Raw genomic sequence first — 19,126 nt, forward strand, 5'->3', positions numbered from 1 at the left:
TTGCTTGAGAAATAATTAAAACTTTTTAGAATAGTCAATAGCTGGAAGGCCCTTTGGAAGGCATTGTGTCCAAGCTCATGGAACACAAAAGAATCCCTCCCTCAACAACCTCACTGGGCACTCCCATGCTAGTATAGCAGAATGCTGGGCTCTCTGGTATGATAAGAGTTCTTCCTGTCTTAAAGGTAAAATTTGCCATTTACTCAGGCTCCCATGTAAGAAACTCTCAAGTCATCCCTGACTCCTCTCTCTCTCACCCTAAATTCTAGCAGGCACCAAGACTGTCACCAGTACGTGACACTTAAGTCCACTTGTGACCTCTCCTTACCAGCCACCCAACCCCATCCTGCTCACATCAGAGTGAGTTTGGGTTGTACCCAACCTTGGAGCCACAACTGTAATGCAGACTTGCCCTTCAAAGCTAGTAGATGCCAAAAGCACTGTCAGAGACTCTTGTGAGGAATATCAGTCACAACTTCAGCCAAATGTATTCTTCATCAGGACAGGCATGAACTATAGTCATCAAGGACTAGCAAAGGGTTGCAAAGTCAAATCCCTCTGGGCACCAGGCAGGTAATATAGATGACTGAGGAGGGTCAGACAGGGTACATGATTTAGTTGCCAACATTTAAAAATAAATCTTCTGTAAAACTCTAGATTTTTTTTCTTGAAGAGGAAGCCACATGGGAATCTTAGGTCTGTGCTCCACTATGGGAATACCCAGCTACAGCTGAATACAGGCTGCCCTCTTTCACTAGGACATGCTTCCTCCAGTTTGCCACAAACCTTGCTACTCCTCTGTGAATTATTCCTGACCGAATTCACTCATTTGGGATCCCTGGGCTAGTGTATCCTCACACTTTGCTTTATGTAAGAAGCGCCAGGTTAAGCCTGCTGTCCTGATATAAGGATTAATAGCACCCCTCTATTCTCAGAGAGTCCCAAGTTTGGACAAAGGCTTACATGGGTTACCCTGGACATGATGTACAAGCCAATCCCCCATCACACACACTCACACACACTTTCACACACTATGACCACTGAATTCACACAACTACATGTCAAGCACAGACCCTGTTATAAAGTGATTTTATTAAATTGATTTGGACATACTGTAGGTCAAATAATATTTCCCGAAGATAACAATTATGGACTTTAAAGCTTGACATAAAATTAGTAGCTTCAAAAGTGTTAGTCATATTCCCCAGCAACAGCATGATAAAATAATTCAACTATGTAGAAATATAGAACTCTAGGACTAGCTGGAAACTTGGAAATCAGTAGCCTAATATCCTCATTTTGGAGAGTGAGAAAACTAGACTCAAAGATTAAGCAATTTGCCCAAGCTCACATACCTAATAGCAATAAAGCTAGAAATCAAACCAATTTTTCCTAAAACTAAAATTCAATGATATTTCAACTGGCTCTCTATCAACTAAAAGTCTAGGCTTTCTCTAATGCTCCACACTACTGTGACACGAAAGAGTGATAAGACACTACAGTAAATCAGAGTCTCAGCATTCAGGCCTGGAAGGGGCTTTATTAAATAACTAAGTCAGCCCTCTCTTTTTCCAAAGGAGGAAATGTATGTGAAGTGACTTATCAAAGGCTTATTAGGAAAGATGTCTGGATTAAAATTTTGAGGATTAAATTCACCCTCAAAATTCCATCTCTAGTTTCATGCCCATCCCCTGAATCATGTCCTCCTTTTAGAATCTCCTTTATGTGTTGAGGTTTTAGTTATACAAAACCCCTTCCAGTAAAACAGAAAAAAATAATTCAAATAGAGAGAGAAAACCAAACTTTCAGTATTTCAATGAATATTTTTAGTTCATTTTCTAACCTCTTGGATGGCTGACAGACATCACTAACCTGATCACCCATTTCAGAGCTTCAGAGATCCTTAATTTCCCCATAGACTTCCTGAGCAAAAGGACTACATGTGGGAAATCAATGAAAACAGGAATGAGAAGAGAAACAAAGTTAAAAATCAGTTGCTTTTTGTTCTTGTCATTGGGGACTTTTGGTCTTCTAAACATTCCTTGAGTTCCTCCACATGAGTTTTTAATATCAATTCAGCAAAAGAAAAAAAAAGAAAAAAAAAAAGGCTATAAAAAGATACCGAGCAACTTAGTACCAATCCCGCTCCCCATTGCTCACTACAATCCAGCCGCCTGGCCTTCTCTTCCTTCAATGCACCAGCAAGTCCTCCCTGGCTCAGACCTTGGCATTCTGCCACCTGGTGCTTATCATCCTTCCAGTCTTGGCTCCAATGCCATCCCTCAGAAAGGCCTTCCCTGACTGCTATCTAATGGTGCCCCACCCCCACCCCACCCCACCACTCTAAATCACCACCCTATTTTATGTTCTTCATAGCACTTTAATCACTATCGCAAACTACATTATTTATTTGTTTACTTGCTTAATATCTGTCTCCTCCACCAGAAGTAAACTCCATGAGAGCAGGGACCTTGTCTGTCTTATTCAGTGGTATTCCCAGCACCTAGCACAGTGCCTGGCACAGAGGAGGCATTCAATAAATATTTGTTGAATGAATGAAGAAAGAAAAGAACGATGGATTAACAATAGACAATCATGCTTAAAAAGGAATTGATACATAATCCTCAATGAAGTGGCATAGAGGACTTCTAAACATTATTGCCCAAATTACAGAAACAAAGACTACATATTAGTAGTGGCTCCTCCTACCATCCACTTAAAGGTCCCCCCATGCCATATAAGGAGCTCCCATATGGTACAAAGGAGCCCAAGAGGGCAATTTGGGGTAGAGAAAAGTTCTAACTTTGTTTGCTTCTTCCTCCCCGCTATTTACATTCAGCTATTTCCAAAAACAGTCAAGTTAAAAATATGTGATGTAACTACTAGAAAATAAGTCTAATTCAGAGACACAGTGATTAGCAGAATCACAAAATTAGGAAAACGGCTCAAGAAAAGTACAAGGGCATGTATGCCTGCCAATGACTTCTCTAATAGGCCAAGTGAATGTATTATGAGTCACCTAAAACCTAAAATGAAATTCAATGCCATCTAGGAAGGGGTGGATATTTAAGGGTACTTTGAGGACATATAAAGTGGGCTCAGAAATATGAAAAGAAAATATGGAAAGATACATAGGAGCTGAATTAAGTGGTAATTTCAGAAATACCAGAACACTATCTTAGTGGGAGTTGTCCATTTCAACTGCATTAACCAGTATGCTTGAATTAAGAGGAAGGAAGGGCACAAGCTCCTAAAGGGGAAGGTGTTTGGGCTAATTTTCAAGTAAAGAATAAATGGAAGGTAACTCAGGAGGTTGGGCACATGATTTTTTATGTAGTACTTCAACTACTGAGGGACAGTGCCAGAATCCCAGGAAACATATATGCATGACTGGAAACTGACACCCCTGTTTTGGGCTGATATTCAAAGGGATTCTGTATTCAAAGTCAAGTTGTGGAACACACTTGGCATGAATTAAAAAATCAACCTTATATATACCTCTTCAAAAAGAATGTTCTGTTAGGGATTGCTATAAGTATTTTTTGGGTCAATGTGAGTATTTACAGGATTTCCTTCCTAGTGGCACTTATGGGTTTTAAGATTTACCTTTTAGCAAAACTTTTTATATAACTGATATTTTGAGATGGTTTCTCTCCTTTGTGTGGACTCTCTGATGGATGCAAAGGCTTGTACTCTGACTGAAGGCCTTTCCACACTCATCACATTTAAAAGGTTTCTCTCCAGTGTGGACTCTCTGATGGATGCAAAGACTCGAACTCTGACTGAAGGCCTTACCACATCCACAACATCTATAGGGCTTCTCTCCGGTGTGGACTCTCTGATGAATGCAAAGGCTCGAACTCTGACTGAAAGCCTTACCACATTCATAACATTTATAGGGTTTCTCTCCTGTGTGGACTCTCTGATGCATGCAAAGGCTTGAAGTGTGCCTAAAGGCCTTACCACACTCTTCACATTTGAAGGGTTTCTCTCCTGTGTGGACTCTCTGATGCATGCAGAGGTTTGAACTATTACTAAAGCCCCTTCCACACTCACTACAGACATAGGGTTTCTCACCTGTATGAACTCTCATATGAATCTGAAGATGTGAGCTCCAATTGAAGGCTTTGCCACACTCATAACATTTATAGGGTTTCTCCACTGTGTGAATTTTCTTATGTCTATTCAGTTTTGTTGTGGTACTAAAATCCTTACCGCAATCATCACATTTATAAACCTTCTCTCCTGTGTGGTCTCTCCAATGAATATGAAGTTCTGATATATGGAAGAAACCCTTATCACACTTGTCACATTTATGGGGCTTCTCAGCTGTGTGGATTTTCTGGTGCATAAAAAGATCTGCTCTCTCAGAGAAGAATTCCCTACACATGGGGCACTTGTAAATCATTTTTCCTATTTGGTATGGTGATTTAGATGAGAAATTTTCCTTACAACTACTATAGTTACAGGATTGCTATTTTGTAAAGTCTCTTATTTGGCCATTTTGGCAGTTTATCTCAGGCTTGCTCTGTTAGGTAAATTTAAGGTTGGCCTAAGCTTTTCCCTGCCTGTCTTTCTATGGAAAGTTTCTTCCTGCATAGTGTTCCTCACTCAGTATTATTACTGGTTATAAAGTGACATTTACTTGCATGTGAATTCTGCAACTCATTAACACAGAACTTTCCTTTAAATCCTGAGTTGTCAACATTCCAAAAGGGCTCCCAAGGTGCAAACCTTTACGTTTTTAAACCCTTGGAATCTTCCTCTTGTAGAATAATCTTGTATTTCGCACGTTTAGGGAAAGGACTGTACAGTGTCCCCTGTAGTTGAGGGTGAGATACTGCTTGTTGGTCTTGGTGCCCTACAGCCTCCAACTGAAGAGTCAGTGTGACATTCTGCCTCCTACACATCAGACAAGGAGCCCTTTCAGGAAGCAAGCTCCTTGGATTCCAGGTTCGTCATTCCTTCTTGTTCAGATTCCCTACATAGGTATCACTCCAGTCTCCTACAACAGAATAAATAAATTTAAAATGTTTTGTCCAAAAATTGCTATTGATTTCATAATTAATTTTGTATCAAAGAGAGAGCAGTAGCACAAACCTTTTTTATCTTGAGAATGAAGCTCTCTTATCTTCCAGGAAGATGTATCACTTGGTTTTGCAGATCTGAAGAAAAGAATTTGCAGATATCATGCTCCTGTTTATAACTCAAGTATGTAATCCATTCACAACCACTTATAGTAATATTAGAACATATCAAAGGGAAAAGAGAAGCAAATTCTCAGAAGACCGACACAGGTTCTGGTCAACCAAGATGGCGGCATATGATGTTCCAGGGTGCTGTTCCCCATAGAAACTTTGAACAATTAGCAAAAATTAGAAGAGCCATTTTCCTCAAAACTCCGGAAAACAGTTAAAGGGCTGCAGTAATTGGATGAATGTCGAATCAAGAAAACACTTTAAAAATGATAGAAGGGAAGTAGCTGTAGATCAATCAGTTGAGCTCCCAGCTACCATATGGGAGGCCCTGGGTTCGCATGCCAGGGTGTCCTTGTGGAGGCAAGCTGGCCCCCGCGCCATGGAGAGCTGATAGCCCACACCCAAGCCCTTGCTGCAGAAAGGTGACGGCCCGCACCTGCGCTGCAGAGAGCGGATGGCTGACCCAAGATGACTCACCAAAAAGAAACAAGCAAATACAGAAAAAACACACAGCGAATGGACACAAAGAACAACAGCAAAACAAGCCGTAAGGCATGGTGGGGTGGTGGTGGTAAATAAATAAATCTTAAAAAAAAAAATTATAGGAGAAGTTTGTGGCTCCCGTGCTGGACCCTCCCTCACGTGGTGTAGAGCAAGCCTGTTCTCCCAGTGTGGGTCCCTGGCCCTTCTCCAGAGGGAGCACAGAAACCCCTACATACATACTGGGGGTCCTGTATGTTGGTGCCAATCTGTCAGGAGGCAGCTGAAGGACTGAACTAGGAAACCTATCACCAAGTCACCGTCTAAGAACTTGCCCTGCAGGCAGAAGCAGCCTGAAGGCAGCTAAAGCACTGTACAAAAATATCAAGTCGAAGCAGACTGGACAAAAAGCTAGCCTGCTGTACGTTATACAATAAAGTACCTGAAGGGTGGACAAAGTCAATTTCATAAAGAATAGAAAGACATTTGAATTCCTGTGAAAAGGGGAATTACTAAGAACAGTCTGAAATAAGATACAGCCTCAGAAAAGAGAGAGAAGACCCTACACTTCACATTTTCTTCAGGCTGATCTTCTTCATAGGAGGGCTAAACTCTGAAGAAGAGTATCAACCAATGCAGAGCCAATCTGCAGACTATGAAAATGTTTTTTGCATTGGTTTGCTTGTTTTTATCAGCTCCTGGCACTGAAGGAAATCTCTGTCATGTCATCAGCTGAATACACATATATATTTTTAGGAGGTACCAGGGATTGAACCCAGGGCCCCAGACATGCAAAGCAGGTGCTCAACCACTGAGCTACACCAGCTCACTAGCTGAATATAAATTTAAGGACCAGACAGCTTAGGGACTAAATCACAGCATTAACACTTTAAAATATTAAAGTATAGAGTGTACAACAAAGTATTACAAGACAAAGAAATAAGAAATGATGTCCCATCGAAAGAACAAGATAAAAATCCAGAAATTATCAACAAAAGACCAGACTTTGGACATAATGGACAAAAAAAAAAAAAAAAAAATGAACCTTAATATGCTCAAAGAGATAAAAGGAAAACACAGAGAAAGAAATAAAGGATTATCAGGAAAAAAATGAAGGAACGATATGAGAGTATCAATACAGAGAAAATTTAAAAAGCAATGAAACAGAAATATTAAAGTTGAGGACAATAAATACTCCTGGCTACTCTCTATTTTAATCTTTGATTCCTTCAAAGTACACAGAAGTTGTAATTATCTTATTTGTCTTTGTTTTTTTATCTGTCTCATACTAAAACTTAAGTGCGCAAGGGATTCTTCTTCCCTTTGCACGTTGCTAATCACTTTTATATTCTGGCAAAGGGAAAATGGCAAAGAAGAGATGTTCAATTAACATCTGTTTAATCTACAGAGTCATTTATGGCATCACTCTCTTCCCCCAAAAACATATCCTGCTTCATTCTGGTATAGCAGATAAGGCGTTTTGCAATGCCTGATTATCATCTTTTGAAAAACCTATATGGGACAAAATAGACAACAAATAGAATGATGAGGTGATAAAAGAAAAAAATAAATCCCAAAATATAAGTTCTGAAATCTTGAGGTTTAGGACCATGTCTTAGAAATCTTTTCATCTCCTTTTATTCTATGCTAAGTAATACTGAAATGAAATCAATAGACCTTAAAATTAAAACTTTCAATAATAGGTTCCATACAAAGATAGGGTACATGGATGACTGAGGAGACTTCTTTAACATTAAAATAGCAAAGTGAATCAAAATTCTCCTAAGTAGAAGTGCTGAGATCATGAAATTCAACTAGATACCAAAAACTTCACCAAAAATAGTCAAACATCTAGAAAAAGTATATATGCTCATCTAACCTTTTTCCTTTTAGTCACACTTATAAGAATCCACCTCAAAGATAAGGAGTGAACCCAGACAATATAGTTGAGTGAAAAATAAACAAAAACGAGATACAGAATAATACTTACAGGATGCTACCTTTTGTATAAAAAAAAAGGAATATGTATACATTTATATATTTGTTTACATAAAAATATAAAACAAACATTGAGAAGGATAATGCAAAACTTAATTTACATGAGTACCTCTGGAGAAGGAGGAGACTGGGACAAAGTACACCTATACCATTATATAGTTTTGACTTTGGAAACATATAAATGTTTATATACCCAAAAAATAAAATTAAATTAAATATTTAAGCAATCCCTGATTTTTAAAACAAAAGAGAATGAACCTTAACTATCAAGTTGGTGATATTTCCACAAATAACTTTTGAGCACAATATACTGACTGCACATACTTGAGAAATATATTTCACTGATAAATAATGCTGCAAAGAAATCAAATTTCTTTCAATAGTTCATTAGCTATGATAATACTGGTATTTTTATAAAATAAGATAGTGCAAATAACATGATAGTGTTATTAGAAAGCCAAGATACAGTGTAAGAGAAATGAGATAAAAGTATAAAATCAAAGTTAAGGGGAAAAAATCTTATAATGTAAAATCTGACTTAAGAAATATCAGCTTAAGTTCATGGTTTTTTTTTTTTAGCTCTGTCCACCAAAAAAGCCTAGAATCAATGACAACAGCAATGAGCAGACCTAGAGACCATTCTCTAAATACCCTTGCCCACCAAAAAGCACAGGGGACTTTGGATGAACAGCTGATTTTTCAAGTCCAGAGCAGCAATTTACAATATTAGCCTACGACATCTTGTTATACCAGAAAACAAAGAGGGTCAGGCCAAAATAACCACGGGACTTCCACTGGCCAAAAACGGGTCTAATGAGCATCAAAAGGAATAATGGATACAACCAAGTGAAACATATTAAATATAAAAATCCCATGAATGCATGATGACTACAAGGGATGGGGAGTGGTAAGGGCCCAGGGAGAGAGAAAAAGACACAGACAGACAGAGGCAAAGAGACAAACACACCCAACTCATTGGACAAAACTGGAAATAACAAGGGCACCAACATTTCACCATGAAAATAGGCAATTAAAAGGAAAGAATAATGCATTTATTCTACCTTTCCTTCTCTCTTCCAAGATGACCAAACAACCCAGCTCATAAGCCCTAATAAAAACAATCAATTCAGATCAAAATAAGAAATGGGTGAAAACGGTGTTGAAAGGTTGATCAAAAACTTCACCATGTAGGGATCAGACTGTCACCTTCACCTGAGCCCCTGGATCAATCTCAGCATTGCTAAAAGAGGAACACCAGCCACTGTGTGCTTCGTGAAAACGAAGCACCACCTGAAATTTTCTTGCCAAAAGACTGAACCATTGGTGTGGAGAAAGTGGCCATGGTGGCTGCTGGGTGTGGGGAATAGGAGGAAGAGATGAGATGTGGAGGCATTTTCTGGACTTGGGAGTTGTCCTGGGTGGTGCTGCAGGGACAATTACCAGACACTGTAGGTCCTCCATGGCCCACTGGATGGAACGTGGGAGAATGTGAGCTATGATGTGGACCATTGACCATGAGGTGCAGCGATGCTCGGAGATGTATTCACCAAATGCAATGAATGTCTCATGATGATGGAGGAGAATGTTGCTATGGGGGTAGTAGTGGGGTGAGGGGGGTGGGGGGTATATGGGGACCTCGTATTTTTTTAATGTAATATTTTTAAAAAATGAATAAAAAAAAAAAAAGACAAACACACAGCAAATAGACACAGAACAGTCAACTGGGGTGGGGGAGAGGGGAGAGAAATAAATCTTTAAAAAAAAAAAGTTTTGATCTTACAGTGCTCAGAAATGTGCTGAAAAATAGTAATCTGAGTGACATTAAAGGCATATTTGAATGACAAAAAAAAAAAAAGACTGAACCAGAAATTTCTAGAGCTAATTTTCATTTGCAGGAAATAGGGGGAAAGAGGAACTACCAGGAAGCAAACAGGAAAATACCAAATATCATCCAGTTCACAGTACTATGGATCCATTTTTTTGCAACAAGTAAATAGCACTGGGGGTGGGGGCTCCTGGCTGCTCTAGATTAGAGATTTATCAATCAGATGTAACATGAGGACTTCTTTGGTATCTGATTCAAAGAGGCCAGGTGTTAAGAGGAGACATCTGAGGAAATTTGATTAGGGATAACATCAGATTATACCAAAGAATACTGTTAAGTGTATTAGGCCTAATAATGGCATTGTGGTTATGTAAACAAAAGTCTACACTTTCTAGAGCTGTATACTGAACGTGTCTGAGATGTGCTTTAAAATACTTGAGCATAAACAAAAACGCAAGTAAAAAGGGCAGATAAAACATGTTGCAAAATCATGATAAATTTTTGAATCTAGGTGATGGAAAAAGGAATGGATAAAATATTCTCTCTACTTTTATGTGTGTTTGAAATTTTTCGTGATAAAATTTTATCTAAAGCGGAGAAGACATTCTTTTCCTGCACCACTTGCAATGACAATCAATCCCAGAGCCAGTCAAACTGTGAGCTAAACAAATATCATCTCCAAAATGGATAACATGAGATAAGCACACCAAACACATTACTGGTGACCTGAGAGAAGGTATGGCTTGAAGACAGCTACGAGCGAAGGACAGAAGGAAGAAATGCTGCATGGCTATTCCTGCTCCCCTGATAAATTAATCTAAGACAAAGTCTGTGATTTTTTTCACCCCTCTCACTTGAAAATCACGCCGTAAGAGTCAGGACATTCCAGCAGGCCAGCTTTGGGAGAGGGTGACTTTCTTTTTGGAAAGAGAAATAACTCAACACCAAACTGAGTAACCTTAAATTCCTATGGTCCTGCTATATGACCTCCCAACAAAGATTCTCTTGAGGAGGAATCAGACACTGGCAGTCTTTCCAAGTAAAATGCATGGCACATCTACAAATCTCACTGCCACAGTGGTGGTGGGGATAGGCTACGTTCTGGAGGGGGGGAAAAAAAAGGAAAGCAAATATAACTCCAGTCAATGTGCCACATAACCTAACAAAAAAACAGAAGGACAAACAACAAAAAAGGATCATCATCATAGATTTACTCTGAAACACCACCTATCCAACTGCTTCCAAGGGAGAAGACACAAGCTGTAACACAAATGCCTACAGATTCCAAATGCACAATGTTCCCAAGAGTGTCTCTTGCTCTCCCTGAAGCTGTCCTAGGGAGCTTAAGAGGAGCCATCTCAGACAACTCTGAGGCTGCCCTTCTGATCAGAGGAGGATGGTGCCTCACACTGAGGTGGAAAGCCAGGTTCTCCACCCAAGACCTTGGGAACATCCCCAGTAGTCTATATCCTCAACCAACATTTGAGGATGAAATGGAGAGAACTTTTCAAACAGGCAAGTTAAAGTTTGGCTGAGAATTGGGAGGGAAAAAAGGTCTCACCTTCCATGCAAAAGAGACTTTTCTCTTTTCCTATAGTCTATCAACTGGAATCTTTTTTTTTTTTTTTTAAGATTTAGTATTTATTTCTCTCCCCTTCCCTGCCACCCGCCCCCCCCCCCCCAGTTGTCTGCTTTCTGTGTCCATTCACTGTGTGTTCTTCTGTGTCCGCTTGTATTCTTGTCAGCGGCACCCGCAATCTGTGTCTCTTTTTTGTTGAGTCATCTTGCTGCATCAGCTCTCCATGTGTGCAGCACCATTCCTGGGCAGGCTGCACTTTTTTCGCACTGGGCACCTCTCCTTAAAGGGCGCACTCCTTGCACGTGGAGCTCCCCTACGCAGTGGACACCCCTGCGTGGCACGGCGCTCCTTGTGCGCATCAGAATTGTGCATGGGCCAGCTTATCACATGGGTCATGAGGCCCTGGGTTTGAACCTTGGACCTCCCATGTGGCAGGTGGATGCTCCATCCGTTGGGCCAAATCCACTTCCCTGGAATCTTTTCCTCATTTAAATTTTGTGATACAAAAGAATATCTGAGTCAGTACTGACATCTCAGTACAAATAAAATGGAGGGATAAGCTAATAAACAACTGGTCCTGAAATGTATGAAAGTGAAAAAAAAAGTAAGTCTTAAATACAAGAAAATGATATCCTGAGAGAATAAAAGCCCTAGGGCCATGGCACTGAAAAGGGTAACCTGGACATGGGCAAGCAGGATGAATGGTTTCGGAAGAGCAGAGCCATTTCCCTCTGTGGGTTTCTCAGGTCAAATGCTCCTAATTATAGACAAATATTCAAACAATTCTGAAATTGGGAGGTCATACTACAAATACGGCTCATGAACTATGGCCCATGAGGCTTTAGGAGATGTACAAGGCACTGAATCTGCTGCAGCATCCTTTAGCACCCTGCTGTGGCGATTCACTTGTGCGGTACAGGGAGCCCACTATGGTATTATCTCTAGGAGGAAAGGTCGAGAGGAAGGTACAGAATGAGGACACAGATTTTATTCTAAAACTTCAGCCTGTACCTGCTGCATAAGTAGAAGATAACAGTCCCTCTGCCCTGGAAAGAAGCTCATGATGCTGTGCTGGGGAAGGGAGGGTTGAAAGTGGATTCTGAAACCACCTGTTATGTTATGGATTATTTAAACACACTTTTGCATATCCCCTTTATATATTACCCCTTTTTATACAGCAGACAAGAAAATACAATTTTGCTTGGGGAAAAAAATATATACAGTACACTCTCTAATTTTTCTTTTTTTTCAAAAATGATCCTAGGGTTGAAAATCAGTTACTCAAAAAAGTACAAGGACCCAGTCTCCAGTGGGCAGGTTTGGTGGAACAGAGAAGCCCATGAATGTGAGGCCTTAACTGGCAGCTGCCCAACAGGGATCTTGGTGGTGGTATGACAGGTTTACGCACTGCTGTGGTCTGAGGAACATCAACCACTTGATGTGCAGGTGAAGGTCAATAAACTGCAAGATTAGTTCTGGAAGGCTAATCTGATCTGGATTACATTTAGTACAGGCTGGATGTGAAATCAAGACTAATCATCCTGACTCAGCAGGAGAGAAAAATCCAGACACTCGTAACTATCAGTGATAAAGTCTTGATATCAAACTTTGCATGCAGGCTTCAACCAGCTACTACTGAGCAGAAAGAGGCTAAGAGCCTCTTTTGTACTCTTCTGAATAAAAGCATGACCATGATACAAAAACTAAAGGCAAAGAGACCTGGAACTGTCACCACTGAAGAAAAGACAAGTGGTGCAAAGCAATTCAAGTCTCACATGCCAGGCATGTGAAGAAATAAGACTTGCAAGGAGCTCAATGGGAAAAAGACTAATTCCAGAGAGATTTAGGAAGAAGTCTTGTAGCACTTGCTGATAGACTAGGGACAGGGCTGGTGAGAAAGAGGTAGGTTTGGCTTGGTGACAGGACAGTGATGCCTTACACAAGAGAAGGGAATTTGAGAAGAAAGGCAGATGCTCTATGAAGTTCAGCCAAGAAAGTGAATTAAAAACATATCCCCACTTTGTCTTGCAATTTCAAGCAAGTTAAGTCACCTAACAGTATTTTTTTTTAAGATTTTTAAAAAAATTTATTTCTCTCCCCTTCCCCCTTCTCCCCCCTGTTGTCTGCTGTGTCCATTCATTGTGTGTTCTTTTATGTCCACTTGCATTCTTGTCAGTGGCACTGGGAATCTGTGTCTCTTTTTGTTGCATAACCTTGCTATGTCAGCTCTCCATGTGTGTGGTGCCACTCCTGGGCAGGCTGTGTTTTTTTCGCATCGGGTGGCTTTCCTTGCGGTGCACTCCTTGCACATGGGGCTCCCCTACACGGGGGACACCCCTGCATGGCATGGCACTCTTTGCGCACATCAACACTGTATGTGGGCCAGTACCCCACCACACGGGTCAGGAGGCCCTGGGTTTGAACCCTGGGCCTCCCATATGGTAGACGTATACTCTATCAGTTGAGCCAAATCCACTTCCCACCTAATACTATTTTGTATGTTTTCTTTTTGTATAACCAGGATAATGCAGATGTCCTGGCCAATCAAAAAACAATGTTTTCTGTATTATTAGCAAGATAATTTATTAAGAAAATAGAACCACTGGCAAATTGACTCTGCTATCTGCATATTCATATACACTCTCTGCCACCCCTTCTATCTCAGATACATGTCCCCACTCCTCGAGCAGACCAGCCCTTCCACTTGTGTTCCAGACTGCATTTCTTGTGGTCTCAAAATCTAATCCTACAATTATTTTCTCACTTCTCCATCATCAATTTTGTCCTTTCTGTGGGTCCACTCCTTTACAAACATATTCTAGTATTTTCCTTCTCCATTTCTTTGAATCCCACAGTCCCACCCCTATATATCACCCAAAATATCTGCTCTACTTCAGAGCCAAACTTCTCAAAAAGTGTCATGTCTCACATTGTCTCCTCACCCACTCCAACCAGATTTTTGCCTCAACGAGTTCCACTGAAAACAGCTCTTATCCAGGCCATCAATGACCTTCATATTGTCAAACCCAAAGGGCACTATTTTCACTGTGTTTGATGGGACCATTTGACACACTTTCTTGAAACACTTTCTCTCCTTGGCTTGCCTAATACCACACTTGCCTGGCTGGTTACTCCTTGCTTTCCTTTCCTAGGAACTTCTCCTTCTCTCTCAGCTCAAATTATAAATATTAGGGTGTTCCAGTGCTCCAGTTTGGGAACTCTTTTTCTCAGTCTATATCCTCTCTCTAAGAAATCTCACATGCCACATGGCCTTAAATACCAACTAGAAGATGCCGGTTCCAAGTTTTCTCTCCAGCCAGAACTGCTCCCTGCTCCTTCCTCATTCTTTCCCATCTCAGTAAATTGTACCAACGTTCATTCAGATGCTCAAGACAAAAACTTAAGAGTTATCCTTAATTCCTCTTTCCCTCATCCCCCCATTTATCCAAATTATCAGCAAATTCTGTCCCTTCTCTTCAAAATAGATCCCATACCTGCCTTCATCTATCTTCACTGCCACTATAACTGTCCAAGCATGATCACCTCCTGTTTGCAGTTCTTCAACAGCCTCTTAACTGGCCTCTCCACATCCATTCCTGCTACCTCACAACCCAGACTCTACAAGCAGTCAAAATAATCTTTTTAAAAACATAAATCAAATAATGTTGCTCTTCTGTTTCAACCTTCCATTGCTCTTTACAACACATACTCCTTTCTCTGGCTCACTAGTCCAACACGACCTGGCAAATGCCCACCTCTCTGCCCTCATCTCCTACCATATTCTCTCTTGTACAGCACACACCAGCCTCACTCATCTCCTTTCTAGTCTTCAAACTTGCCAAACTTGTAGTCCTTCAAACCACTTCTCTGCCCATACTTCTTCCTTATCTTCATACAGTTGATGTCTTCTCGCTATTTGGGTCTCAGCTCAAGAGCTATCTTCTAAGAGAAGAGTTATCTGATTAATCAATTTAAGTTTATTAATCCCTCCATCTGCAAGCCTCTTATTACATCATTCTGCTTTATTTTCTTCATAGTACATTATCACTTACTGTCAGAAATTATTTTGCCTATTTATGTATTTCCATGTTTATCTTTTCTGCCTGCTCCCTTGGCTATAAGCTCCTTGACTGGGAGGAACTGTAAAGAGTAAGTGACTTTAGTGAATATCTAAAATTTCTTTATTTGGTTGTCTTCCACAGGTCACTTGAATAACACACCTTTACTGAGTATCTAATACGTATTAGGCAGTGTGCTTTCAACAATGAGCAGAAAAGTAGCCAGTACTTTCCCTTACGGAATTTACAGCCGAGTAGGGAAAAATATGTACACAAAGAAACATAAAACTGAAAGTATGTTAAGTGCTACAGTAGAGCCCTAGAGAGTGCTGTCAGGGCCTATAGTTGGAATGAAAGTGATGGCTGACTTAGCAAGGAATATAAAGGAAGACTGCCTTAAGAAGTGATAGTTGCATTCATATGTAAAGGAGGTTTTCCTACAAAAGCCAATAAAGACGTGTAAGTCTTCCTATGAAATCTTATAAAGTTAGGGCTCTATCTTAAGGAAAAACAAGAAGGCACCAAAGGACTGTAAGCATGACAGTGCTGTGAGGTTCCAAGAGCGAAGGAAGGATAGGATCTGCAAATGTCTAAGAGAATATAGTATGGTTAAGGCCCTAGTGGAGATCAGAAAGCCAAATTCCATAAGTAAATGAACTCCAACCACATTTCTAGTAGAAGATGCAGCTGTCCTGAGTATTCCTCTTGGAAATGCTATTTTAAATTCTGGAACTGGGAACACTCTCTTCAGCTCCAGTGCTCTGGACCCAATGCAAATTTCCAAGAACCATGTAAGGTTTTAACTTGAAATCCTCACTGCACTTAGCACATGGTTTTTCCTTAGAAAAAACTTTCTGAGCATCCCTTCAACTGCAGCACAACCAATAAATGGACAATCAAACCTCTACTTTATAACTGCAGCATGAAGTGATACTCATTCCAGCACTAACTTACCAAGGTTGGGTTTCTCAGGAAAGAAAAATATGAGATGCTCTCAGTAATATTTATCCCCTCTACTTATCTCTTCAGGGCCCTGTACCTAATGTATACCTGATTTTTCTTTGCGGATGCTGAATGGATCATACTTATTTCATACTTCACCTAAGCCCTTTTCACTCTACAAAAATCTGGAGTCATTTCACTTCTACTCATTTTAGAACAAAAAGTAGAAGTTACAATTCATTTATAAACCTTTGCACGAAAGATTACATTTCAAAGAAAATCTTTCTTTTCTTGAAACAATAGTTTCATGCTTTGCTTCCATTCCCAAAGGAAACAAAAATCCATAAATGATGAAGTCTGCACTCTCTACCAGTATTCTCATGCACACAATCCCTATGTGGCAGGCAGCATGCTGAAGGGGAGATGCACAGACTCACTGTTAGACCAACTCCAATTAAAACAGGCCCTCTATCTATCAATACCCTAGTGGTCTTGAGAAGGGCTTTAAACCTCTACTGGCGCTATCAAATTATGGCTTTGCCTATTATGGGGAAGGACATGTTCACAGAATGAAAATTTATAGTTTGAAATCAAAGGAGAGCGGGCAGTAGAATTCCACCTAGAAATGAGACAAAATTTAGTCAGGGGAAGCTTTATAATTGATGGGTAGCTTCTGCTATAGCCAATCAGTTTACAGGCTTATCAAGACAAAGTCTATTTGTGCATGATGGACTGAAATAGGCTGGGGTTCCCCATAATAAATTCATACAAAATTCTCCCAGTGAAGTAGCATCCAACCACAGAGATGGCTGCTACGCAGCAGGGTGAAGCAGTCAAGGACATTTTAGAGGACTGAGGGAAAAGAACCATTGAAGAAGAAAGAAACTGAAGTTACAGAGAAAGAAAAGAATTAATCATACATAATCTCCCAGAAAATAGAAGGGGTGGGGACAAGGGTACAGGTGAAGGAGTGACATCATCAATACGGTGACATAAGACAGCCCCTGGAAAAGTCTCCCCTCTGAATCAACTAGCAAAAGGACAAATACTGCTCGCTTGGAACTCTGGAGGATAACAGAGACTGGAGAAGGACTCCACAAATCCTTGAATCAAAGAAAAAGAAATATAATCTCCCAAGATCAGGTAGGAGATATTCCTCCTGCCAGTTCAGACCCCTCCCCTTCACCAGATCTTGTGCAGCTTCGGAGCTGCACAGAGGAAGCATGGCCCAGGTCCCTCCTGCCAGGGATGCAAACTATAGAGCTACTCACAGCAGCAAGTTAAAACTCCACATATATCCAGACACAGGGACCCAAGTCTGCAAAGACCCAGGGCAGAACACAAGTGCTGCATACAAAAGGGCCCCAGGGGTTCAAAAAGAAAAGGGGAGACCACAGCAGATCTGTTGGCAAGAGATGCACATACTCAATCCAGTCTGTTCACTGACTACCTAAACACAAAATGGACCTTTCCAGATTGACTCACCTTTCTGGATTGACCCCAACTGGTTCCCTGCAGCAGGACATCCTAATGAGGAAGACCCCAGAGGCAGAAAAGGCTTAAAGAGAAAAAAAAAAGGGGGGGTGGGTACGGGAGGAACTCAGCTGCTGCAAGACAAGACAGGTCTCTGAACTGGCAAGTATAAGGGAAAGAGGACACCAAGTAGGGACGAATTTAAACAAATCAGAAGAGCTGGAAAGAAATTTCAGCACAAAAACAAATAGATCGAGATTTCCAGAGAAGGAACAGAGGAAAGGAAGCTTTCTCCTGCAGGTCAAACAATTGCACAGAAAGCGCAATCTTGAAAACTATACCATATATCCTGTAGAAAAAAATGATGAAGAGCTGTGAATATCTGAACAGTTAAAATGCAGGCTACTCTAAAGGTCCAGAATAAGTTGGATGACGTGTCTAAAAAAGAGCCTTAACACAAAGCCAAGCAACAATAAAATCTAGACAGGAGAGAGAAACTGACTTTCAAAGTGAACACATCAAAATAAACAGATGCCCAGACATCAGAAAAAATTACAAGCTGGGAAGCAGCTGTGGCTCAGTCAGGTGGGCTCCCGTCTATCACATTGGAGGCCCTGGGTTCATGTCCCAGGGCCTCCTTGTGAAGGCAAGCTGGCCCGCACCTGCGGAGGGCTGATGGCCCGCACCCAGAGAGCTGGTGCACAGCAAGATGACGCAAAAAAGGGAGACAAGCAGACAAGCAGAAGAATGCACAGCGAATGGACACAGAAAGCAGATATCAAGCAAGCCACAGAGGGGGAGGGGGAAATAAATAAAAATAAAAATCAATCTTAAAAAAAAAAAAAATTACAAGCCATACTAAGAAACAGGAAGATATGGTTCAGTCAAAGGAATAAATTAAAACTCTAGAGGAGACACAGAATTTGGAAAAACTAATCAGAGAAGTTCAAACCTATCTCCAAAATCAATTCAAGGAGATAAGGGAAAATATGGATAGGAGCTAAAGGATATTAAGATGACAACGTGTGAGCATAAAGAATAATTTGGAAGTTTAAAAAGAAACATAATAGAGATTATGGGATGAAAGGCACAATACTGGAGATTACAAATACAATAAAAACTGTAGCTGTATGGTTAATAAAACTGCTCTTTAGGCTCCTCACACACTGTCTTAAGGCAGTGGCACCAAACTGTACTAGTAGTCAATTGTGTTCTTTACCTCTATGGACTCACAGTTTTAAAAAAAGTCAGTTTCACTTAAGATTGAAGCAACAAAAATTATTAATTTCATTATTTCATTAGCTCCAGATCCTTAATAACACATCTTTTTAATATTCTGTATGTTGAAATGGAAAGATACTGTGTTACATAACAAATTGTGATAGTTGCCTTTCAGGAAAGGCACTTGTGCAACTGTTTGAATTGCAAGTTCAACTAGCCTCCCTTCTTCATGGAACACCATTTTTACTTGACAGAATGACTGATAAACTGGTTATGCCGACTTTGGTATTGGACAGACATTTTCTCAAAAATGAATGAAACGAGCAAGTCATGTCAAGGAAAACAGCTGATG

At 40.4% G+C, this 19,126-nt stretch overlaps 1 protein-coding gene across 5 annotated transcripts in view; it reads right to left on the reverse strand.

Moving 5' to 3' along the window:
- Window positions 1-1,072: 1,072 nt before the first annotated feature.
- ZNF664 (zinc finger protein 664) overlaps window positions 1,073-19,126 on the reverse strand; it is a 40,876-nt gene continuing 22,822 nt past the window's right edge. For all 5 annotated transcript variants that reach the window (XM_071209762.1, XM_071209763.1, XM_071209760.1 and 2 more), the window contains 2 exons: window positions 5,101-5,165; window positions 1,073-5,005 (listed from right to left, as the gene is read on the reverse strand). In XM_071209762.1, coding sequence (XP_071065863.1) covers window positions 3,623-4,408 — 786 coding nt within the window. In that variant the 5' untranslated portion in view covers window positions 4,409-5,005; window positions 5,101-5,165 and the 3' untranslated portion in view covers window positions 1,073-3,622. The remainder of the gene's footprint in view (window positions 5,006-5,100; window positions 5,166-19,126) is intronic.

This window comes from Dasypus novemcinctus, chromosome 19 (genome assembly GCF_030445035.2).
Source record: "Dasypus novemcinctus isolate mDasNov1 chromosome 19, mDasNov1.1.hap2, whole genome shotgun sequence".
Taxonomy (NCBI): Eukaryota; Metazoa; Chordata; class Mammalia; order Cingulata; family Dasypodidae; genus Dasypus; species Dasypus novemcinctus.